Source organism: Polyodon spathula, chromosome 25 (assembly GCF_017654505.1).
Source record: "Polyodon spathula isolate WHYD16114869_AA chromosome 25, ASM1765450v1, whole genome shotgun sequence".
Taxonomy (NCBI): domain Eukaryota; kingdom Metazoa; phylum Chordata; class Actinopteri; order Acipenseriformes; family Polyodontidae; genus Polyodon; species Polyodon spathula.
Genome location: NC_054558.1, coordinates 4,911,468 through 4,935,337, shown reverse-complemented (window position 1 = coordinate 4,935,337; position 23,870 = coordinate 4,911,468). Strand labels below are relative to the sequence as shown.

At 48.5% G+C, this 23,870-nt stretch overlaps 3 protein-coding genes across 5 annotated transcripts; 1 reads left to right on the top strand and 2 right to left on the bottom strand.

Moving 5' to 3' along the window:
* Positions 1 to 416: 416 nt before the first annotated feature.
* LOC121300382 (ataxin-7-like protein 2) lies at positions 417 to 9,963 on the bottom strand. Its single transcript, XM_041228959.1, has 11 exons — positions 9,807 to 9,963; positions 8,694 to 8,762; positions 5,667 to 5,771; positions 5,033 to 5,258; positions 4,176 to 4,450; positions 3,853 to 3,935; positions 3,361 to 3,593; positions 2,655 to 2,850; positions 2,051 to 2,172; positions 898 to 1,774; positions 417 to 772 (listed from the first exon to the last, which is right to left on the bottom strand). Exons 1-11 carry the CDS (start codon positions 9,934 to 9,936, stop codon positions 755 to 757), a joined length of 2,334 nt encoding a protein of 777 aa, XP_041084893.1. The 5' UTR covers positions 9,937 to 9,963; the 3' UTR covers positions 417 to 754.
* Positions 9,964 to 12,245: 2,282 nt separating this feature from the next.
* Positions 12,246 to 17,947, bottom strand: LOC121300075 (synaptophysin-like protein 2). Its single transcript, XM_041228457.1, has 6 exons — positions 17,676 to 17,947; positions 17,468 to 17,545; positions 15,999 to 16,120; positions 15,150 to 15,351; positions 13,887 to 14,075; positions 12,246 to 13,672 (listed from the first exon to the last, which is right to left on the bottom strand). Exons 1-6 carry the CDS (start codon positions 17,691 to 17,693, stop codon positions 13,550 to 13,552), a joined length of 732 nt encoding a protein of 243 aa, XP_041084391.1. The 5' UTR covers positions 17,694 to 17,947; the 3' UTR covers positions 12,246 to 13,549.
* Positions 17,948 to 18,932: 985 nt separating this feature from the next.
* Positions 18,933 to 23,614, top strand: LOC121300356 (proteasome subunit alpha type-5). 3 transcript variants are annotated; one of them, XM_041228920.1, is made up of 10 exons: positions 18,933 to 18,982; positions 19,084 to 19,128; positions 20,019 to 20,085; positions 20,398 to 20,524; positions 20,798 to 20,865; positions 21,256 to 21,363; positions 21,693 to 21,751; positions 21,975 to 22,077; positions 22,560 to 22,646; positions 23,261 to 23,614. In XM_041228920.1, exons 2-10 carry the CDS (start codon positions 19,100 to 19,102, stop codon positions 23,336 to 23,338), a joined length of 726 nt encoding a protein of 241 aa, XP_041084854.1. In that variant the 5' UTR covers positions 18,933 to 18,982; positions 19,084 to 19,099; the 3' UTR covers positions 23,339 to 23,614. The 3 variants fall into 3 exon arrangements, with proteins under 3 accessions (XP_041084854.1, XP_041084852.1, XP_041084853.1); XM_041228919.1 differs by having other exon boundaries at positions 18,967 to 18,982; positions 19,065 to 19,128; XM_041228918.1 differs by having other exon boundaries at positions 18,938 to 19,128.
* The last annotated feature ends 256 nt before the right edge of the window (positions 23,615 to 23,870 follow it).

Sequence of the window (23,870 nt, the reverse complement as noted above, 5' to 3'; positions counted from 1 at the left end):
ACTGTTTCACACAGATTAACAGAATGACTTTTTAAAAGTCCTTTCTGCTTTATGGACATTACCAGTGGTCGCCCCTGTCACCGTGCTGAGAATCTTCCCTTGGTTTGTGTTCATGTGGTTTTTGTAACTCAATATAACTCAAGCCTTTGAGTCTGCATGTGCTGCAGGATTCTAGATCTTCTGATCTAGAGGATACTGTCACAAGTGTTTCAGGTCATGGGCATCAGGTATACTGTTGTTTCTTCAACCATAAAAGACATTTCAATCATTTTCAGCTCCCCTGCTACTTTGTAAAGAGTTCCATGGGTTATTTTACAATGAAACATAAACAGGCAGACCTCTTTAAACTGGACACTGTACTGTGTGTGAAAATAAATACAAATAAATAATCAGTCAACACGCTGCTTTAAAAAAAGTACAAATAAAATGTTTTTATGAATAGAAAAAGCAACAGTTCTCAGTGGCATTTGGATCTTTCAACCCTTCGGTTTCCTTTTTTAATTCAACGCACGTTCTGTGTAGCAGCATAACAGGTAAAAGTCTTGAGGTATTTCTATATTTGGACACAGTTCAATCAGGCGCACGCACACTTCATACATACAAACTCTCCCCATTCAGAGTCACGCACTCACACACACACACACACACACACACACACACACACACACACGAATCCAGTGTCCGATCCGGTCCGTCTGTGGCAATGGATCTCTGAAGATTGCATCCTCGGCTGGTTTGAAAGGCAGGCACTCTGTCAGTGATGCAGCTTCGACTGCAAAGAAAGAAACGGAGAAACCAGGCTGGTTAGTGCGGGCTCAGCACTGGCAGGCTTGCTGAAGCTCTATCTGCTCGCTTGAACCTGAGCCAAGCAGCCACCTGAACTGCCCCTCCACCCACCTTGTGCAGGCTGAGCTTCCTCTCCAGCCCGGCTGAGATCCCTCCCTTGCTGTCCTTTCTCTTCTGGAAGAAGTTGCTGTCGGAGGAGGTGGCTGAGCGGCTGGGTTTGGCAGGTATGGGCTCGGGGGGAGCAGGGGGCCTGCTCTTCCGTTTCTTCCCCAGCCCCTTGGGGTCACAGTTCAAACCCTTGCTGTTGGCGGTAACTGCCTTGGCCCTGGAGCCGGGGTCCTTGGGAGGGGGCGGCCTGGGGGTGTGTGGCCCCGAATGGGGGTGGGGGGTCCGTTTGAAAAAAATGGGGCCAGGGGGCGCTTCCGTCGGGGCCGGCTGGGGGCGAGGCTTGTTGCCGGGAGAGACTGCTCCATTGAGCGGTCTGTGAGGGGAGGGGGCGGTCCTTGACGGGTGTTCCAAGGACCCGGATATAGGCGTCCTGCCTCCGTCCTGAAGCAGACAGTTCTTCTTGTTAGGTGCCGGGTCCTCGCTCGCAGGGGGCGGCTTTTTCCTCTTCCGGGAAGCGGCGTTGTGCTCCAGGTTTGGCGCCCCCTTTATCCTGGATGACCTGCTGGCTTTAGTGGCAGGGGTGGGGGTCCTGCTCAGAGCGGACGGGGAAGGGGTGTTGGCAGCTATTGGGGACACTATGGACTGGCTTCTGCCCCCCGTGGAATCTGAAAGCCCACAGGCAGTGCCAGGGTTGGGAGAGGCTGCTGTGCACTGCTTAGAAACTCCAGAGGAGCTAAAACAGGAAGTCCTCAAGGGAGAGATGGCTGGAAGACAGGAACCAGCAGCAGAGGAATGCTGGGAAGAGGAGGAAGAAGAGGAGGGTGCTGGGATGGGTGCCGAGGTACGCTGTGACTGGAGGTCAGCTGCTTGAGGTATTTTCCTGCCGCAAGAGGAACAAACACATTAGCAGCTACCTGGCACTCTTTGCTTGGTTAAGGAGTGATTGTATTTGCAGGATACAGCATTGCACACTCCCTCACTCTTCCTGTTCTCTCCCCTTGTATTTCATACCCACGCACACACAGCGCGTGAGCTACCTAACCCCTCACATTATCTATCTTACCCGTTACGCACTTCCACTCGCTGTACACCGCAGTTTTGAAAGATGCACCTCTGATTTTGTCCAGAGCGTGCAGGACGCTTGCGAAGCACTTACTTCCACATGTGCGAGTTGACGTGCCGCTCCACCATGGAGCTGAGCGCCGAGCGGAGCCGGTCCAGCCTCCTGTTGAAGACGAAGCAGCCCCGCCCCAGGGAGCGGCCTCCGAATGTGCACAGCTGTGTGGGAGAGAAGGACAGGGGGAGGGGTCATTGCCTGTTCACGCTGCACCTCGCTCTGCTTACTTACAACCAGCACACAGGTGGGTCTGGTTTGCTTTTCCTTTCATCAGCCTCTGCAACCGTCTTCTTCCCTCATCACTTTCTTCCTAACGCACCTGTCAAGCTGCAGTCTGTCATACAGCTGCAACAATTGGGCGCCCTGCCCCTCTGAAAACGGTACAGCTTTGCTTCTACCCATTTACTGGGTGCAGTTCACTGACACTTTGATGCAGCCTCTTCAACAGCACCTGATAAAGTGGCCAAATTTACAGGACAATGCGGTGCTTCTGTATCGTCTTACAAAAGAAACTGACTGCTACAATCTTTTAACTCTGTTGGCTCCACTTGCTCAAACTCCAAATGGTTTCTTAAAAGCTGTGTGAGTTTTTAAGTAGCTGCTTCTCTAAGGAACTCGACGAACGCGTGTGCGCGGGACCTACCCCCAGCGGTTTGGGATGCAGAGCGGAGTAGTGCCAGTCTGGTTTCTCTGCCTCCTCCTCCTCCTGCCCCTCACTCTCCTCGCTGGACAGGTGGCTGTGGGTCCACAGCGTGGGGAAGGGGTACAGGGGCCGGGCGTCTGTCTCCCCCCAGGGGGCGCTGCTCTCCTCAGGGTCGCTCCCAGATGACACCCTGGACCTGCAAACACAGCGCAAGGCTCAGGAAGCAGCTCCAGCGAACGAGAACCGCCCTTTCCCTGTCTGAAACCCCAAACAAAACATCACACGAGTCACACAAAACCCGGAACATCAAGGAGAACACGGGATTCCTGCCAGTTTGATTCAGGATCATTTTGTGAAAAGGGTACACTTGCTACACCATTAATCAAATTAACCAACACACGGGGATGGAAACAAGACTCCCGCTGCACAGCAGTCCGATCCATTCCTGGTTTTGAGCGTGTTACCTATCCACTAAATCAAGCACCAAAACCTGGAATGGCGAAACTGCTCTGCAATCGGAGTCTTCTTTCTATCTATGAAACACAGAGCTCTAAATTCAACACACAGACAAACGTTACGTTCTCCCTGAACACCTCTGTAGCAGTAATGTCAGCTATCACACTACAGCACAGCTTGGTTATGCAGGTGGGTAATCTGGGCGGCGCCCCTGTAGTGCAGAGGGTATGCCAAGTGGGAGCGGCAGTACCTGAGTGCTGTGCAGCTGGTAAGCCTCCTCCTGCAGTTTGGGGTCAGTCCCGCGGGGGTCTCGGGGCCCTGGTCCCAGCTGGGGGAGCGGACAGTACCCCCCTCTCTGGACGGGACCCCCCTCTCCCTGCCCGCTGCCTCGCGCCCCCTCGAACCCGCCTTCAGCTCCGCCACCAGCTGGTCAAAGCCCTTCGTACGGCCTGCCACCTCCCTCCGCTGGTGTATGGAGTGAATCTGATGACAGAGACAGAGAGTCAAGAACAGCAAAGGAAACACTCTGCTGTGAGAGGTTACTCAAACAGTTACAATTGCTAAGAAATGAATACCCTCCAGGCTCCCTGTGCAGAGCAGCACAGATGCAGTGACTGTCACAGCCTGGCTATGCCGTCACCTTGCAGGACCCCCCCATTCCCTCCCCGGGTCTACCCTCCAGACTCCCTGTGCAGAGCAGCACAGAAGCAGTGAGACAGTCAGAGCCTGGCTATGCCGTCACCTTGCAGGTCAGCACTCGAGTACACAGTCTCTTTTTCTCAGGGTCCAGAACGCCGCAATGTCTGTCCAGGTCACATTCTTTCTCTGGAAAACAAAATCAAAGCATTGCTGAAGCACTGACATTTGAACTAGACTATCCCCTGAACCAGTGCTGGTCACTCAATTTATAATAATGAGAAAAGCTAGAAGTACCGTTTGAGATCTCTATGTAAATGGACTGATAGATATTGTAAATCCACAACCAAACAAACAGACAAGCTAGGCTGAAGCCCGTCTAACTAGAATACAGCACAAGTAAAAGCTGCAGATGAGAAGTAACCCTACTGGAGATCTTCTTGTAAGTCTTGTGGCCGCTGCGCGCCGCGTTGCTGGGTTCAGGGCCAGGGGTCGTGTCTCCTCTCCGGCTCGGGGCCCTCTCTGCAAGGGGGGACTCAGAGAGGCCCCTCCCTGCAGGCCCGTGGAGTCGGAGCGTCTCTCTGGGGGAGGGGGGGGGCGGTGGAGCGGGCTGAGTGTTGGGGCGCGAGCCCAGCTTGACACAGGCACCTTCAGGCTGGGTGAGGGAGGGGATCTTCTCTAAATTCACCACGGGGACAAAGTAACTGAGGAGAAAGAAAATTGTCAGTTCAGTGTCTAATATGCAGTTCTAAATTCACCACGGGGACAAAGTAACTGAGGAGAAAGAAAATTGTCAGTTCAGTGTCTAATATGCAGGTATCCTTCCGTGTTCCTATATTTACCGAATTCACAGGAATCTAAAAACTCTTTAAAACAATGAAAGTAGACCCCCCCCCTTTCTTGCAGACAAGCTTTTGGATATTAAGGCACACCTTCTACCCACAAGTCTGTGAAAACAGGAATGCTCTCCAGATATATTGTGCAAAACACAAGCGATGGACTCAAGCTTCTATGGAGTCCTGCCTTTTCTCCCCAGATCTCCAGAAATACATCTGGTTCCATTTTGAAGCTTTAAGGAGATACAGGTGTCTATTCAACTGATCTAAATCAGTGCTGGAAAAAAAACAACTGCATGGTTTGGCTAAGAAGTCAAAAGCTGTCGAATCTCCTTTCATAAAGTGCCGGGATGCGTCCTGCAGCTCTGCCTGAAGTCGGCTTCTGCAGCTTCTAAACTCCCGAGCTCTGAAGCCCCAGGCTGGACTCTGAGAGCAGGAGGGCTTGCTTACCAAAGCTCCTTCTGCACACTGGCTGGTTTCTGCCCCGGTTCTGGTTGCGCTGGCTGGGTTTGGGGTTTGGGGGCGCCGCCCCCCTGCTGCAGCCTCTCCCGCACTGCTTTGGGGGTCATATGCTGGGACTGGGGGTTCCCTGACCGGGGTTTCTGGGGGGGTGCGGAGGGGGACGAGGTGGGGTGCAGGCGGGAGTACAGCTTGTTCAGAGGCCCGTGTCTCCTTTCTGGACAAAGCAAACAAACAGAAAGGCATTAGCATGGACCTGGATTGGAAACCAACAAAGGTCTCTGTTTTAACAATCTAAAACAGCGGCAGCGCTTAACATTTCCAAACGCTCCCTCACACTGAGAGTGTACTGACACTGAACCAGTTAATAAGTGGCTTACTAAATCATCCTTGAGGGGAAAACTCCACAAGGACTAATACAAAGAGGGCAGGTCTTAAGATTGGACTCTTGGGAGATCATTCAAACAGACCCCTTTGTGTTACAGACTATTAGAGATATCTTCTTCTCAAACCACACTCCTGTCTAGGTAACGTCACACACTGATCACAAGCCTTTCATTCTGAAACGCTAAGGCTTTACCCCCCTCCCCCCAATCCCTTGCATTGTAAGGGCACCGCTACTCACCACAGTGCTTCTCAAAGGCCTGAGGTTTGACCACCTGGCCGCAGTGGTTACACACCACCAAGAAGAAGTCATCGTGTGCTGGGCATTGCCCGAAGATAGCCATGTCTGAGCAGGGCAGGGAAAGAGACAAACAGAGCAGGTCTTAACAATGTCATTTTTATATGAAGCGATGCTACCATAGTATAAATCAATGGCTTGGATCAGATGGAAAGGAGGTCACATTAAGATCTGATATACTGTTTTTTATTATTTCCCTTTATAGATATACATATATAAAACACATTGGTAGACAGCACCCTGCATTATCTACACCCATCTATTAATAGTGACACTAATATTCTTCCAAAGTGTCTCTTCTGCTCTCCACGGTCTGATGGTACTGAAGCAGCAGATGTTCCTTTTACAAGCTCTTTATTCATTGTAGAATGAAATCCTGGGTGAGACGGGGCAGGACAGCGACCGCGGTACAGCTGCTGTGTAAACCTTTTATTCACAACGAGGCTGTCCCGAGGGAGGGGGGTTGCTAGATGGGACCCCGACAGGATCTTCGAGCACCGTGACCTGCCAATTTGTCTGTGAAAAGGATGGAGAGGAGAGAACGGACAGGGGCTCTGTGAATGACTGGCTTGGCCTGTTAACGGCAGCTCAGTTAGGAGAGAAACGGTCCTTGGCGCAAATGGCCAGTAAATCCTTCGCCCCTCAATACAGGCACGTGATTCAAACACCCGAGGCTTGACATTTTTCACAGCACGGCTGTTTTATTTTTCTTCATAAAGCACAAGTCAAAAAGCCTTTTCTGATCTTGCGATCTCGTGAAGATGGTGAGTAACCGAATCTGATTTATTTTCAAGTTAACCACAGCGTATCTTCTCTCAGTTTTAGAAGGCTTCCTGCCTTGGAGAGTAAAAACACAGAGAGGGTCTCTTGTCTGAATGATCTGATCAGAGATGGATCTGAACTGAGCCACTCTTTAACGCTACTCTAATCCAGCTGGTCTCCCAGACCGGCTGATTTATGAAGCCACTCATGAGCTCCACCGAGCACACTGAATAGGAGGTCTGCCGCACAGCCAGCAGCTTTACAACCAATTACAATCTACGCTGTTCACATCCTCAGACTAGACTGCACAGACTGGACTTCTTCAGCCTGGCATACTCTGGGTGCGAGCGGGCAGGATTCCTGGCCCAGACGGGGAGGGGGAAGCATAGCTGTCTGAACCCAGACGGGGAGGTGGAAGCATAGCTGTCTGAACCCAGACGGGGAGGGGGAAGCATAGCTGTCTGGACCCGACTGTATTAAGATTTCATCCAGATCGCAGCTGTCTATCGCATCAGCCTGTGGAGGAGGATGACATGTTAAAAACAAAGCCTGCAATAAAATCACTGCACTGTGCAGACTGGGTAGGGAGTGGTGAGGATGCCTGTACTGCAGTGTGCAGACTGGGTAGGGAGTGGTGAGGGAGGATGCCTGTACTGCACTGTACTCTCTCTGGGGAGTTGATGCAAGGGCGATGAGAGGCGAGGAGCGACAGCAGGCCCTGGGAATCTCACACTGCAGCTGGTGGCAGGAGGATGTGCTCCACGCTTCTTTATTAGTGAATGCTAATGGAGCAATCGGTCAGGCACGCTTCAGCAGCTCCACAACACAGCCTGCTGCACTGTCCAGACTGAGACACGCACGCACGCACGCACACAGTCCCTCTGCCACCGCATCAATAGCGCACTGTGTTATTTATTTTTTATTTTGCAGGTACTGTGCAATCAGAGATAGAAAATCCACTGCATTAGAAACATCATCATGACAGTCAAGATTGTGATCTGCTTAATGATAAATCAGACTCCGAGCAGCTAGACAGCGCAGGATCCACAAGTCTATTCGCCAGATTGTCGATTATCAGGACTACTATCTAGTTGAAAAAAAGAAAGGTTCAGAGCCGACAGCTTAGCTCTTTAAAAGCAGGCGAAGCTTCAGCTTTCTTTGCAGCTTTGCATCCTTGCTACTTTCGAGACTCGTTAGTCCTGTCCTCGGTTAGCTTTTTTAATTTAGCTCCTACCCGCTCACAGTAACGCCGTGTGCAATCTCTCCCATGATTAGCTCTGCAAAGGCTGTGTGTCGCCTGGTTACCCACCCAGCGCTTCTCGCTCAGGTTCAGATTAACGTTTAAAGCCTGTGCTAAAGGAAGCCCACATTCGCAGTTCACTCTTGCGACTGTCGTTCGTTTCTCAATTGCTGTAGTTTCTGTTTCCAAAGAAGCCGCAGATTTTTACTGCACAATGCTGGCGTCAAATAAAACGAAACCTTAAATAAACACAAGACCTCGTCCCATTCCAAGCGTGGGTGATCCCTGCATGTACAGAATGCAGGTCCACCACTGCCCCGCCCCGCCCCTGCCCCGTCATTGAAACAACTCCCCCCACAGTTCACTCCAGCAAAACAAACATGAAACTTGCCGACGTGGAAAGCACTTTGGTCTTACCCTTCGCGCGCCAATGATGGAACTGACACACGGAGTTTGTGTTTTTATGAAAATCAGATCCTGGGTTTCCCAGCAGGTAAGCCCTGGTGAGAGTTCTCTCAGCCTTAGGGAAGGGTATGTAATTAGAGGATGCCACGTTTCTGTGTTAGGCATCTCTGACTGGAAACCTCAAAGGCCAGGTGTGTTGTGCTTTTGCTTCCAGTAGGTCCCCAAAGTGCTCTAGGTTTCAACACGTGTCTTTGTACAGGACGTCGTCTTCAGAGCACATCACTTCACATACAAACTTGTACCATTTTATTCCGGCTGAAATTTTTTTCTAATCTTTGGTAATTGCGTTTCAAGCCAAACGCGATGCTCTTTTAGTCACTCCTACACTGTCGATAAAGTTGGTTTGAGATGAAAAACGAAAGCTGTGCACTGTGTGTTTCACAAACTTTACTCGCAGCATCTAAAAAGACAAACCAGTACGGCTCACGCTGACAGACCCTTGGTTTGTTTGTTTTGTAAGCTGCACTAAGTTTAGGCTTTAAAAGCCTGTTCTGGTCACTTACCCTCCTTGACAAGAGTCATCGATTCCGCCTTCTTCTTCCCATTTTTGCTCCACTCCTCAGCATCAACCCCTGTGTCACAAACAACCAACAGAAGCCATGAAGCCTTCACAGACTCAGCAGGGTTTGGAATGAAGCTGCATTAAACGCACTCTTGGTAGGGCAGACAAACTCAGTGGGGTCCATTCTAAAGTCTGCTGTGGTTAACATATAAAGTTAAATCATGATAAACGCTTTGAATAAAAGTATTCTTCCATGATTTCAACTGAAGAATGTAGTCAGTACTCTAAACAAATAATAATAATAATAATAATAATAATAATAATAATAATAATAATTTGTGATGCATTTATTGTTGCTAACCTGAGACTAAAATGAAATCGTTGCTAAGGTGGAACATGCAGACTTGTGGTTTCCTTCAACAGAGACTGCTGTAGAAGCAAAAACTTTTTCTAGCAAAATAACTCCCTGGCTTCCTCGTACAGGCTGATTCCAGCTCATCTCTCTGAGTTCTGCAGGTTAACGTCTGGTGATGGTAGCCCACCCCCACGCACCACCCCCCCTCCTCCAACTTCATCACAGGAGCTGGCGCGCTGTCAGCCCACCCCGACAGCCCACTCCCACGGGAATGTGACGCGAGTGACACACACATGCGTCAAACTTCAAATGCTGGGGTTAACTTTTTTATTGTGTTAAAGGGGGAAAAAACAAACTAGAGATGCAATTATTTGCGTCTGCTAACAATAGTTATAATGTGCTGCCCGCGAATAGTGCTTCTGTGCGAGCGCTTCCTGTGCAGACACGCGTTATGCCGCACAGTGCAGTGTGTTTAACACGTTGCCATAGCAATCAGAGGCACTGCCTGTCTACAATGCCCTGGTGCGTTGTGCAGGGGCTGCGCGTCATGTTTTGGGGTGTCCTCTCCGGATGCGGCGGCGCTAGGACCCGGGGACCCCGCTGTCCAGGCGCTTCGATACCCAGCCAGCACTAGGACCCGGCGGATCCTTTGTTTGGGTTACAGGCTTGGGACTCTCTCCGTTTCAGCGAAAATAAACGGCAACACGGGGCCTGGCTGAGCCGAGACCGAACTACGCTGTTGCTGAATAACTCACTCACCATCCGACACGGAGATGTCCGCCCTCTCGACCCAGGAGCTCCAGCTCTGGCCCGCGAAATCATCGAGACTCGGAACCCGCCGACTCAGAGCAGCCATTACTGCCGCCGCGCGTTCACGCACCGCCATCATCACTGCGCGGGCACGCCCCTTACGTCACCCTCCGCGCTCCCGCAGTGCGCGGGCACGGGCGCGGGCACGGGCACGGGGGGGTTTGATCGGGCGGTGACGCGCTCGGCTCACCGCTCCTCAGCACACGCCGCTCCGGGCTGCCCCGCCGTGCCGCGGTCTCCACGGAGATCGGTGAGATATCTCAGGAGTGCCTGGCGCTGCTGGGCTGAGAGAAACCGGAGGGAGCTACCAGTAATTAATTGCACTTGGTGTCATCACAACGCTTTGCATCTCTCCCCCCTTTGTGAGTGGATAGCTGCACAGATACGAATGCAGTAATATTGTAAGAGCCCAATCACGAAGCGCTGGAAACATACCGAGACTCTCAGCCATCTGTCTATCGGCACGAACAGAGAGCCTCACCCAGTCCTGATGCGCTACTAAAAAACACTAGAGCCGTTACAGCAATACCCGAATCACACACACTGGGCTGTACAGCAGTGTGTGGAGATCTCTCGCCTGCTATATTTCATATGAGAACAATGTACTGGATTAAAAGTAATGAACATTTTTTGAAATTTCATTGTTGTATTTACTGTCGCCTAATAAAATCTATAACATAGTTAGGCTCCTCCCCGCTTATTCTTTGCTAAGGCTACGTTATCGTGGCACGCTGACGTGTTCAGAAACAGCATGATGCTATGTGAACGTGACACTCGGCATTTCGGAATGAAAGTCCCTGCATTAAGCATTACACTGGCATCGGCAGCAAACGCTTCGAGCTGAGAGGTCCCATTATGTAGTCTTACACTATTACAGAACTACAGTTCCCATGTTCCCTTTCTTCAGCTGCCATGACGGTTTCCGGTTCTTGTTGCAAGGCAGACCTGCAGGAGGCGGAGCAAATATCTCGGTACCCTGAGCTTGATGGCTGGTGTCACTCATGAACAGGTGCAGAAATCAGCGCCGTGTGATATTTTGATTTTCATGATGATTCGTTTGCCCTTCCCCTATAATGAACTCTATATGCACCGCCTGCTTGCTCTGGGGAAACAGCCTTGCACACAGACTGGTGTTCACGGCACTGAATGCTTTCCTGATCACTGTGGCAGACAATGCCTTTCAGTAGCTGCAGTCAGCAGCAGGACTCTCCTCTATGTGTGTGTGTGTCTGTGTCACAGTGAAAGAGAGTCCTGTTTGTCACATGGCTGTCAGGATCCATTGTGGCATTGGAGATGACACGAACACAACGTGGCTCTGCCAACAGCCCCCAGCCGCACCACCCCTTCGGCCTGTCAGTGCAGACTGTGCCAGCAGCTTCCGAGTCCTTCTGAAAGGAAAGCTGCTACTGAAACAATGCCACCGGTCCTACCTGTAATATAGGCATCAAACGGGCAGTTTGGAAAGAAACACGTTATAACAATGCCCTAGGGTTACATGCACGTCAGTCAGGTGGTCAGGCTGAGTTGTGGGTAAAGGGTAGATGAGATTCTGCCCATCATTAAATGCACCAGAGTCACTTTATATAATAGACTGGAACATGCCTCTGCTTTAACCCTTGCATTGCCAGGGTTTGCTCATCACAGGAGAGGAGGAGTGAGTATCACTTTATATAATAGACTGGAACATGCCTCTGCTTTAACCCTTGCATTGCCAGGGTTTGCTCATCACAGGAGAGGAGGAGTATCACTTTATTCCCAAGTTAGACTGGAACATGCCTCTGAACCCTTGCGTTGCTCACCTATAACTGGAACATGCCTCTGCTTTAACCCTTGCATTGCCAGGGTTTGCTCATCACAGGAGAGGAGGAGTTATTTTCACATCATGCCTCTGCTAACCCTCTTGCCAGGGTTTGCTCATCACAGGAGAGGAGGAGTATCACTTTATTCCCTGCGTGTTAATCCTGTTTGTCCTGCAGACCTTTAGGGTGAAAATGATTGCTTTAAGATAATCGGAAACACATAATGCCTTTGTTTCATAGCACGATCGTTTCCTGCTCATTTTAATAGAGGGGTGTGTGTGTGAAGGATTTGAGGCTACATGGTGAATGCAATGGTCCTTTAGAGCAGATTGAATCCCGCTGTTGCGTCGGCTGATGAATTTCAGTTTCAAAGCGCTGCGAAGCGATTCAGCGCAGCTGTGTGCGCACGATGATGCCAGCAGCGGCTAAAATGAATGAGAACAGCGCGGATACTGCCATCTAGTGGATACGAGCATGTTTACATGCCTATTCAAACACAAGGGTCACACAGCGCTGTGTTGTTTTCAGATCAATTTCTGCTTTTACAGAACCCTGAATTAAAATATACAAAGAAAGAGAAACACACCTCTGACTTCCCCAGTCCTGTTTAATACAGCACTGCCCATGCACAGGCACAGTTCAGTACCATGGACTTAACAAAACAAAACAAGAATTTATGACCCATCCTTTCAAATATACAGTAACTGATTGTCATATTCTCCCCAAATTCCCCCCGCCCCCATAGACCTGTACAATAATTATATTCCATACTAATTTGGGCAGTGTTGCATACAGACACTGGAAACCCAGCAAGCACTCATCCCCACATGAACAACTAGAACCGACAGGTCTTCGAAAACATACTTGAAAACGGCTTGCTGTGTGTATGGCTACCAAAACGAAACATTAAATGTTATTGTGACTTAATTTTAAAACAAATATTTGTTAGATTTATTTTGACCCTGCCCTAGCAAGCAAGGTTTAAAAACAAAACTCGTAAAATAACCCCAAACCATAGAAGCAAAAAACACTCTCACCTTACAAAACAATACAGCGGTCACTCTCATCTCCCGCTGGCAGTTTCACCCCTCAGCTATTAAACCCCAGCAGTGCTAAATCTAGAATCCCTAACGCAACCCCTTCAGTGAAGTCTGGAGTAAAAGTAGATCCCACGTTGAATGGAGTTTCTTTAGTTTGCGGTTAAACACGATGTCACCGCCTCTCCATTGCTGTGTCCCTCGCTTCTGATTGGCTAGTGATGGAGTGTAATGTACTGTCATGATAACAGTGAGTACAGTGCACTACGCGGATTACGATCTTAACTACAAGACTTCCAGTTTGTCTCTGGACTGCAGTAGATGCGTTTCTCCAGCAGGATCAGCCCGACATCTTAACCCGGTTCTCGTCTGTCACGGCTCAATAAGCACAGACCTAAAGCCCTTGTACCTGCCTGCTTCATTAAGAGCTGTGCCTCACAACCTCACACAGACGTCTATGGCATTGTGCTTTGGAACATAGCCACACCCGGGTGCCAGTACTGTCTGAATGCAGCAAGTGCTAGAGACTGTTCATAGCTTATCAATGTCAGCTGCTGTCCCCACCCTATCGTCCTGCAAGTTTACTGGCAAGAATCAAATGTAACCGGATCATAGATTTATAAAAATGACACTGGCACCACTTAGACACCCTGTTTAATTCTGCTGTGTCTACAGTAACGCTAACATTGGTGCAATCCAGGCTTGAGTTGAATGTTAAACTCAAAGGGTGCTGAGGAGATGTGTGTTTGATATTCTACTATTTCTCTTGTATGTAAAAGGATTAAAAAGAAAAAAAACAAAAAACAGGTTGCGCTGTGATTGGCAGACAGGACAGGAGTGACGTCACAATGTGCAGTTAGTTCTGATTGGCTCCTTCCTCCACAGATCCTTGTGGATTGGCTGGTTTGTGCCAGGGGGTCTCCTTGTACACAAACCAGGCGCTCCCTCCCCACAGTATCAGATTCAGGAAACCAAAGATCTGCAGAGAGAAATCAAGAGAAAGGCTCAGAACGGGTTCAGCACTGCTTCCGCGGGCCATGGCTCGGAAAGCCAGCGAGGACCTCGAAATCGAGCCTGGCCGTCCCCACCAGAGCTTAGAGCGCGAGGAGGAGGAGGGTTTTAAAATTGCTCACTGATAGTTCGATAGCTGCTGTTTTAACCTGCAGGGAGGGCTATGGGAGGGACAGACTCACCACAGAGACGTTGAGCCGGCCCATGGCAGGCACGGCCCCTGCGGTACACACCACAGAGCCCTTGCACACGGCTATGGCCTGGATGATGCTGTTGGGGCTCACTGACGTCTTGACGTTCGTCAGTCCTTTAGCCCAAGCCGAGGATGACACCAGCCACATGAAGGCAAAGACCCCCGTCACGACCAAATCCTGCAGGCAAGGGGAAAGAGCAGAGGGCTTCAGTAGCAGCTACACACCCAGCCGGGCACACTGGATTCAGGCAGAACAGTCAATCCTGCCAGCGCCGCCTGTCCCAACAGGAGTCCTTCTCTCCACTTCAGAGACTCCACAACGTTTATTTCAGTGTCGCTTCTGTTAAACCATAACCATTTCATAATGCACTCGCTAGCAAAAGAAACTGCATGAGCCACTCTGGGTGAATTTGAATTTTTTTCTAGAATTATACTTTACGATGAGCTAGACACACACAGTTGAAGAATTTCTCTTGCTGGTGGCTTGTCAAATGCCTGGCCAAGCCTCTAATTCCAGATCATTAGGTCAGCTGTCCTGTACAGCAACAAAGGACTTTTCACAGAGAGGCGCCCAGCCCCCTGCCAGATAGACACGGAGCTGGGACATTTCTCTCTAGGTGCTACACATGGGAGCAAAAACGCTGGAACAAGGTATTCCAGCGACTCATAACACTGTCCTTGTGATTTCTAATACTCTGTGTGTAGGGTTTGTCTCAGTAATGATTTCACACAGTTTGAGCAGCTTAGCAACCAGTTACTATGCAAAGCATTGCAGTGCAATATGTTGTCAGCGAGAAAAAAAAAAAAGCGAGCGGGGGTTTAAAAAGAAATCCGACCTCGCCTGAAGCCGCCTCAATTTTTTAAAGAAGTCCACCCCAAGATAACCCTTTGGGCTCACTTTCCCAGCGAGGGGAGCCAGACACACACGTACGCTGAAGCTTAAGACAGCTGCCTGCAAGCACGTTCGTTTTTACAAAACAGCATGCCTCTGTTTAGTATACACTGCCTGTCAGAAGGAAGCCGGACCAGTTTCTTTACATTCGTCCGAGGTAGATTTAGCTGTAGGGAGAACAGCTTGCACTGTGAGACACACTGAAACTTATTAGCTATATAGCCATCCTTAGCTATACTGTTACACAATTATGTGCATTAACTCCTAGTAAACTGTATTGCTGTCTAAAAGCAAGCATGATTGCAGGCTAACCTCTCCACTGCTGAGGCGAGACCCTGCTGGTCCCTGCCCTATACTCACAATCACGGGCCCCCTGCTGCTCTCTCGATAGCGCTGCTGGAACCCCAGGTAGATGATGAGCACCCCAGTGCAGTAAAGGAAGGCGAAGACTCCGATGGTGGTGAAGAACTCCGCGGAGGAGGAGAAATCTCCAGACAGGTACAGGGTTTCAGAGCCGGACACGTTGTTGCAGAGCGGGGCCTCGTACTTGACGAGGTTCAACCTGAAACGCAGCAAGAACTTTTTTTTAAAACAAATGTTTTTTGGGGGAAACTGCTGGTGACCTATAAGAGATTTCACACATGCATTACTTTCATTTTGAAGTGGAAACAGATCTCAGCTGCGGTTCGTTATTCCAGCTTTCACTGTTTCTGCCCACCTGCCCTTCTCACAGTGCTCCTCTCTGAACGCACACAGTGGATATCGCACGCACGCCGCGATCCTCTCTGAACGCACACAGTGGATATCGCACGCACTCCGCGATCCTCTCTGAACGCACACAGTGGATATCGCACGCACTCCGCGATCCTCTCTGAACACTGGATATCCACGCACTCCGATCCTCTCTGAACGCACACAGTGGATATCGCACGCACTCCGCGATCCTCTCTGAACGCACACAGTGGATATCGCACGCACTCCGCGATCCTCTCTGAACGCACACAGTGGATATCGCACGCACTCCGCGATCCTCTCTGAACGCACACAGTGGATATCGCACGCACTCCGCGATCCTCTCTGAACGCACACAGTGGATATCGCACGCACTCCGCCGCGATCCGCGATCCTCTCTGAACGCACACAGTGGATATCGCACGCACTCCGCGTTCCTCTCTGAGTGCACACAGTGGACATCGCTCGCGCACTCACCTGAACGGGTAAGCGAAGTGCACTGTTACGTTGTCGGCCACGGTCTTCCCGGTGCACTTCACAGAAGCCGCGGTCTGTCCCGTGTACCCTCCGGTGGTGGCAAACGCAAATATAGCAAAGATCTGGAGTGAGGAAGGTACAAAAAAAAAAACACATGCATTACTGTCTTAACTGCCCCTCCACACCAGGCTGCACTGACTGACTGATTTTGCACAAGTTTTCTTTTGGTCCCCCCACCCCCTCGGTTCTTCAAAGCAGGATTTTAAAGTGCCAGCAGGTTTCTCATCACATTTGATACCGCCTGTACCTCTCATACCCACTTATTCCATCTGCTTGGCTATTTTTAACCACGCTGTATCTGAAGGAGGCGGGAGATGGAAAGCTGCAGCTACTTATTGCAACAGTGAGTTTTGAGTTTATCAATGGCTCTGCTTCATGAAGTACTCCTCAGTCACTGGAAATATCCTGTTGGACCCTGATTCTCATTGGATAGAGCCGGGTGCTCTCTTCCTGTCTATCCCTGCTGGTGAATGCATTCCAGTTATTGACATACCTAAACACTTTCTATTCTCGTCTGACTTTCACATTAAACCTGGTTTGTGTGTTAACCGTTTCCTGCTGTTAATAAGCACGTCTTCCTGCCAGGAAGTTAAACGCTCCAGCTATAAAAGCACAGCAGGTATATCCAAAACGCATCCTTTCTCCACGCTGCAGTCAGCAAAACACCCAGTTTAAACGTGTCCCTTGCGTACAGTTTGGACGTGTTGCCTTATAAAGTAGTAGTTTCTTGTATTATGTTTATCCTGTTGTGCATTTCTGTAGTTGAGATTGTATATAGCAGGGAGCATGAGCAAAACTCGCTCCCCCCCCCCCCCCCCAAAAAAAAAAACACCGTCTAGAGCTGCAAACCACCGCTTTAAAACTGTGAAAGTTAAAACACCAATGTTTACGTGTTACAGTAAACGGGACACAGCAACAAGTTTGTTTAATTAACGCGGAAATGCGCTTTTTTTTAACTTCTATCAAGGTGCTTTGCACGTCCCATGTTGTTCTCGGGTGTTGCCTTGCGCAATACCATTCTGAAAGCAATGCAAGATGGTTCCGACCGTCAAGTATACTCTTAATACAAGAAAAACACATCACCCCTGCAAATGTTAACAAGAAAGAAACTCGCTTCGGTGCTTAAGATAAATTTAACAGCAGTGGTTTGGTTCAGTTTTAAAAATCGACAGGTGTTTGTCACTCAAAAAATAATGATTACAGGCTGTACTAGGAATGTTTCGACAACTGTGTAGTTATAGCTTAGCTGCAGATTGCATTTTGAATTCAACGTGCGGGCGTTAATGTAATTCAGAGTGTAACTCATAGGTGTTGCGGTCTGTGTAGGCTGGGTGCTGGCTGTGCAAATAACGAGCCCTCGCCACACGGAAAATGAAAGTGTAGAGCTGTAATAAATTATAAAAACTCACCCATTGCAAGCACCTGATGAAGGCCAGCGGCTCTTTCAGAGGCGCAAAATCCAGCCGGAACCCAGTCGTCATAACTTTCTGTGTAATAATGCAATCCAAAAACAAACAATTAAAAAAATAATAATAATAATAATAATAATAATAATAATAATAATAATCGTGTAGATATCGTAAACTTTACAAACGGAATGTTTTACAAAGACTTTACTTGAGCGGCCACTTGCATATTGCGTCGAGGTTTTGATTCTGCAATTCACAGATTTACAAAACTTCCTCCTGCTGCGAAATGGGTTGCTGAGCTGTCTGCAAGCACAGTCTTACTCAACCGGACTCTCAGCGAGCCTCATCCTCCTTCTCTCCAAACTTTTTCTGACCTGGCACGGCGGAGGGGAGCACACGACTCGCCCTTAGACGCGTCGACGCGGGGCGTGCCTGTCAGTAGCAATGCAAATAGCTTGACAGCGCGTCCATTGCATTTACAACTGGCTTGGGTTTAGACTGAAGGGGGAAGGAAGGAATGATTGCAAACAAAAGTCAAGTAACTGCACGCAAACATCTCTCCTTGCCAACAGTATCATATAACACATTGCAGCATGTACGCGACCGTCGCTGTCCCGACCCGTACTGATCTTTCAGCTCGCTTTCTGAATGCTTCTCAAGTTTATTTGTTGCGTCAAAGTATTTTTCCCAAGCCAAAGGTAGCGGTGGAAGGAGGGGGGCGCCCACGCCTAGCCTCCCGGAGGACTCTCTCTCTGTCTTGGGTTGGACTGCTCTGCAGAGACGCGCAGACAGGAGAACAGAGCTAACCAAACACGACAAAAATAATGTTGTTTTTTAAAAAGGGTTTATTCCTCAAACGCTGGTGGAAGCTGCCATCTATTCTCTTCACTGATCATAGACCCAATAGGGTATCATTACTGAGACCTGGTGTGTTAAGCAAATTGTACAGTCGGTTACATTCAGCTTCAAGCCTTCTTCGTGTAACAGGTTTAAATCTAAAGTTAGCTTTATAATAATGATGAAAGCTATATAAGGTCATATAACGGGTGCAGAATGTACAGAATTGCCAAACAGGTACATAACTTTGCAACTGGGGAGCTACGACTTAATCAGTGTGTATACAGAATAACGACACGACGCGTTAATAAAAGCATCAGACTATCAAGCTGAGTTAATTTTACGACGCGTTGACACATTTTAAATAATATTCAATACTGTGTGTGTGTGTGTGATTAAACCGTGTGCCCGCTCACTCGTATCAGAGGTGCGTGTGAAGGGACACCGAGCCGGGATGCATGGCGCTCGGATTCGCGCATTATCTCGCCTCTGTTGTGCATTAATGTCAGTTTGTATAGCAGGGGGTTTATTTGCATAGTGTGTGGATGGTGCAGGTCAGTCGAGCTTGGCCGGGTTTGACTGAGCTGCAAGGCAGCCAGTGTGGTGCGAGTGTAGGAGCTAAGCCTCGCCCCGGTGTCTCCAATGTGCTGTGCATGCCGGGCTGGTTCTCCGGGGCAGGTCTGAGTTTGCTGTTACTAGCTCTGTGTATTACAGGCGAGTCCTTTACATTGTGATAATCCTCGCCTTTCTGAATCCGCAGCTGTTTGTTTTGTTAACAGGTGAAAAGTTGGTAAAATGTTCCTCACCAGGTCGGAATATGACAGGTGAGTGCGTTTCTATTCTCCTTGCTGTTTTTGCTTTGTCATGTCCAAGAGCACACGATCGGGCCTTCTGTGATACATTGAGCACAGCATAGTAAATCTGCCGCTGATGTTGTATACGCATTGTTTATTTAAGACAAACAAACAAACAAACAAAACAAAAACCAGTCGATTTTGTAAATTAATTGGTGTTAAGCTATCGCAAAAAAAAAGGTAATAATGATTGAAGGAGCGCCTCGCAGTGCGCGGTGCCGGTTGGGTTTGGTTTCGCTTTCAGCTTTGTGATTTATGTTTGTTTTTGGATTGCAGTCTCGTATTTGGTAGTGTTGCGCGCTTTCCCTTTGCTGGCGTGTGTTTTCAGTTAGTCAAACACACTGTCTGCCTCTTTGATTCAGATAAACCCAACAGTACCGAAAGTAGCACGACCTGGTCAGATGTGGACCGAGACGCGAGGGGTAATAGATCTCCCAATTTTCAACCTTTTATTTTTTGCCCCTGTTCAAAACAGTACCATTGTTAAATCGTATTATGAATTTATTTTAAGTACAAATCATTGTGATCGGCAAGTTAACAGAAACGTAATTTTATTAAGATATGTTCGCGCCATTCAGAAATGAAATAAAGTCTAGTGGATTGTTTCTTTATTCCCTGTAGCTGGTCATGCGTACCTCGCGTGTTTTTTCAATGGTAATAGCCGGTCTGATTTTGCGAATCCTTGTCTTTTTGATTAGTAGAAAGAGAACGAGGAGTTGCTGTGATCCGCAGTAAATACACCGGATTCATTTATGAATGACGATTGCATGGTTTTACACGCGGTTGCTTTCACAGCTTCAGGGTATGCATTGAAATGTGGTAACCCTAATAGGACCTGACTGTCTTCTGGTCTGTTTCAGAGGTGTGAACACATTCTCTCCAGAGGGCAGACTCTTCCAGGTGGAATATGCCATCGAGGCCATAAAGGTAACCCCAAAACGCACCCGTGTCTTTAAAGAATCCTAACTAACATTCCCTCTGAACTGTTTTTATATATCGTGTTTGTTTCAGCTGTTTCTATAGCTTTGCTGATTTATTGATATAGTAATCCAAGTAAGAAACGCCTTCTCACCCTTGAGACCCCTCAGCTCATCAGACCTACAGTATTATAAACTGACTGGACTCGCCTTTTACTGCCTGTCTCTGGTTAAGAGAATATGTGGAGTGCAGTTAACTTTAAACCACAGTTTAAAATCCTAAAGCATATGAAGTCATGTGTCATTCTCGCTTCTTTTGTAGTTGGGCTCTACAGCGATCGGGATCCAGACTTCAGAAGGGGTCTGTTTAGCTGTTGAGAAACGAATCACTTCTCCTCTCATGGAACCAAACAGCATTGAGAAAATTGTCGAGATTGACTCGCACATAGGTAGGCTTGGAGTCTCTGAGGTCTTGTCCGTTGGCTGTTTTTTGTTTGTTGATTCACTCTGCCACAAAACTAAGCGCACTGCCCGCGCTCACCCCACCTTACCCAGCGCAGCTTCTGATATCTGCAGCATTGAGTGTGGGTGAAGGCGGAGCACGAGGGATGGTATAGTGTTCACACCCTGGAGGCTTGAACGCAGAATGGCTTGCATCAGGAAATCAATCCACTTTGGGTTCGAGTTCTTCTCTTAATGTCTCTCTCTCTCTCTTGCTCCAGGCTGCGCTATGAGTGGCTTGATCGCTGATGCCAAAACGCTGATCGACAAAGCGCGAGTTGAAACGCAGGTAAAGGACGGATGTGTTTTGGTTTGTATTTGGTTTAAGAGCATGTGAATCCGACAAGGCTGTCTTTACAAACGCCGGGTCCGGGCGCAAGCCTTGCGCCCTTCTTTTATTTTACTTCAGAAACGTGATGTATCGCGTGGGTTGAGAATCCACTTCGCGCCCGCTCTTAAAAACAGTCGAGAGAGGTTTTCGTGACTGTGGTTCTCAGAGTGGGCTGAACGAAACACTCTGTGTGAGTCGGGCCCCCGCGGCGTTTCAGTTGTGTTGGATTGCTTGTTCAGTTCTCTCTCAGGTTCTCGGTTCTGGTCGGATGATTTAGTAAAGTTTTTTGCTCTGCACTTTGTTCTTGTTGCACTTCTTTCAGATGCATGTTTATCTTTTCCCCGACAGAACCACTGGTTCACCTACAACGAAACCATGACCGTGGAGAGCGTGACACAAGCTGTCTCTAACCTGGCGCTGCAGTTTGGGGAGGAAGATGCTGATCCTGGTGCAATGGTGAATATGTTATAATCAGACGGGCAGAGCAGAACAGCATCCCACGCTCGAGCGTTCCTGATCCCTCATAGGCTGTAGCTGTAAAATAGGGTTTCATCTCATGAGAAGGGCAATTGAGTGGTTTATTCTGTGTGTAACACAGAACTGTAAAGATGCTTTCTTGGTATTTCGGGGTTTTGATTCTTCGTGCTAGTTCTCCCCTTCGGTCTCTGTGTGTGTATAACTGCTAATAAAATGTCATTTGAAGCCTGTCTTGTGAACGCCGTGCTGAGTCTGCGCGTGTGTTCTGCATTGCCTTATTTAACGCGTGGAAACCGTTTCTGTTGCAGAGTCGTCCCTTTGGTGTGGCGCTGCTGTTTGGAGGTGTTGATGAGAGTGGGCCCCAGCTGTGAGTGCACTTTGCCTGCCTCTTCAATAGGAACTGCTAGAAACTGTTAAAACTCAGCTGTTAAAAGCCAGCAGAGTTAATCATGTAATTCTGTAGCTGCGGGGGAAAGTGACGTTCAGTATGTCGCTCTCGCAATCTGAAACGCAGCCTGCTTGTCAAACGCGTTAGCTGAGTGTATCTGATGTTGTACTGCTTCATATTGTGCATTGCCCTGTCTCTGCAGCTATCACATGGACCCATCGGGGACCTTCATTCAGTGTGATGCCAGGGCCATCGGCTCTGCATCCGAGGGGGCGCAGAGCTCCTTGCAAGAGGTGTATCACAAGGTGCGTGTGTCTCTCTGGCGTGCTCCAGTTCAGCGGAGCAATTCGATCGAGTCTGCAGTCAAGGAAACTGTTAGAAGACGATTCTCTGTTTGCAAAGCAGCGTTTTACACGGGAGAATGTTTTTCAAAAAGACTGCGTTGTAAATAAAAGAACACAAACACAGTCCTGGGATTTTATTGAGTAGGGTTCTAGGTCAGTGAAGAGCCTGCTGAAATCAGAGGTGTAATCTATCTGGAGAGGGGAAAGAAACCGAACTCCAGCATGCTGAGAGAAGTGACACAGTTCAGTGTTCAGCTGTCATTGAGTCATTCAGGCTAAGCAGGATGTGAACGTCGCACGTTGCCCGTTCCAGCTGGCGTGTGACTTGCTGTTCATTGGTTGTGTTGTGTGTAGCTGCAGATCGCTTTTTGTTAGATTATCAGACTGTGGGCTGCAGGTTTACTGCTGTCTCGCACGGTTTCATGTTGTTCTTTCTTGTTTAGTCCATGACGTTGAAGGATGCCATCAAGTCTTCACTCACCATCCTCAAGCAGGTCATGGAGGAAAAACTGAATGCGATTAACATTGAGGTGAGGAAGCTTTGCCAGGGTGGCGTTAGTCCAGTCCCTGTGTGCTGGGGCAGGGGGAAGGCGCTGTAGTGCTGCAGAATGTTCGAGTTAATGTCACAAAATGAGAAAAGGAACACCTTGACAGTGCTGAAGAGGACTTGCAGTATGCAATGCTTGAGTTGCTTTGCTTCTGGTCTTGTAAAAATGAACAGGCGTTTTCACCTTCAAGAAATAGGAGTTCTAATTAAAGACTGGAGCAAACGCTTTGGAAACGTGGCCCTCAGGGATGGAAATGAGACTCCCATTGCATAGCAATTCGCTCCATTCCTGGTTTTACTAGGAGTGTAAGACTCGCCTGAGCTTGTTACCCATGCACTGTGGCTAATCAAGCGTGTATTAAAACCTGGAATGGATTACCCTGCTATACTATATGAGTCGTGCCCATCCCATGTTTAAATCTTTTGAAATCTGTGGCACTTCAGGTTGGGGACGTGGGTGCCTGAAACCGTCTGAGGATTGGTGTCACTTGATGAACGTTACAACTCGGGTTATGTAACCCCTGCTAGTTTAGGGGCCTCTTCTGCCTTTCGGCAGGCGAGTCATCCGTCTTGATTAATTTTCTTTCTTTCTTTCAGCTGGCAACAATAGAACCTGGCAAGACATTTCACATGTTCACAAAGGAAGAGCTGGAAGAAGTCATCAAAGATATCTAATGGGACTTGCGCTGCGGGCGTCTCTGACAGCTCTTGCCCCCCCGCGCAGCCCACCAACCTCCCTGGAGTCCTGATTCCTTGTAGCTCTCTCAGCAGCTTGTACTTGTGGGGTTTCGTGACCCAAGTGAACACCAACTCCCCAGTTTGTAACGAGTTTTCGTCGAGATTTTTACAAATCTGTGCACAGGACTTTAACAGTGTCGGGGGATTAAGAAAAGGAGAGGGGGGGAATCATTTTTGTTATGACTTGATGCATCAATAAACTGTTCTATTCAATTTAACCGTGTGCTTGTGTTTGTCCTCAACTCACTTTTGTACTACCTAAGTAATAACAGCTCACAGTACTGGGAGATACACTGTGTATATCAATGAGCATAGAGAAATGTATATCATTTCTAAATAGATATAATCTAAACAGTGCATTGGTCTTTGTTTTTGGACAGATGATTCTTGGTATAATGATTGAATGATTGTGTTCACCCTTTACACTTGTAAGTAATGGTCATTCTAATGAAACATTGTATTTACAGTA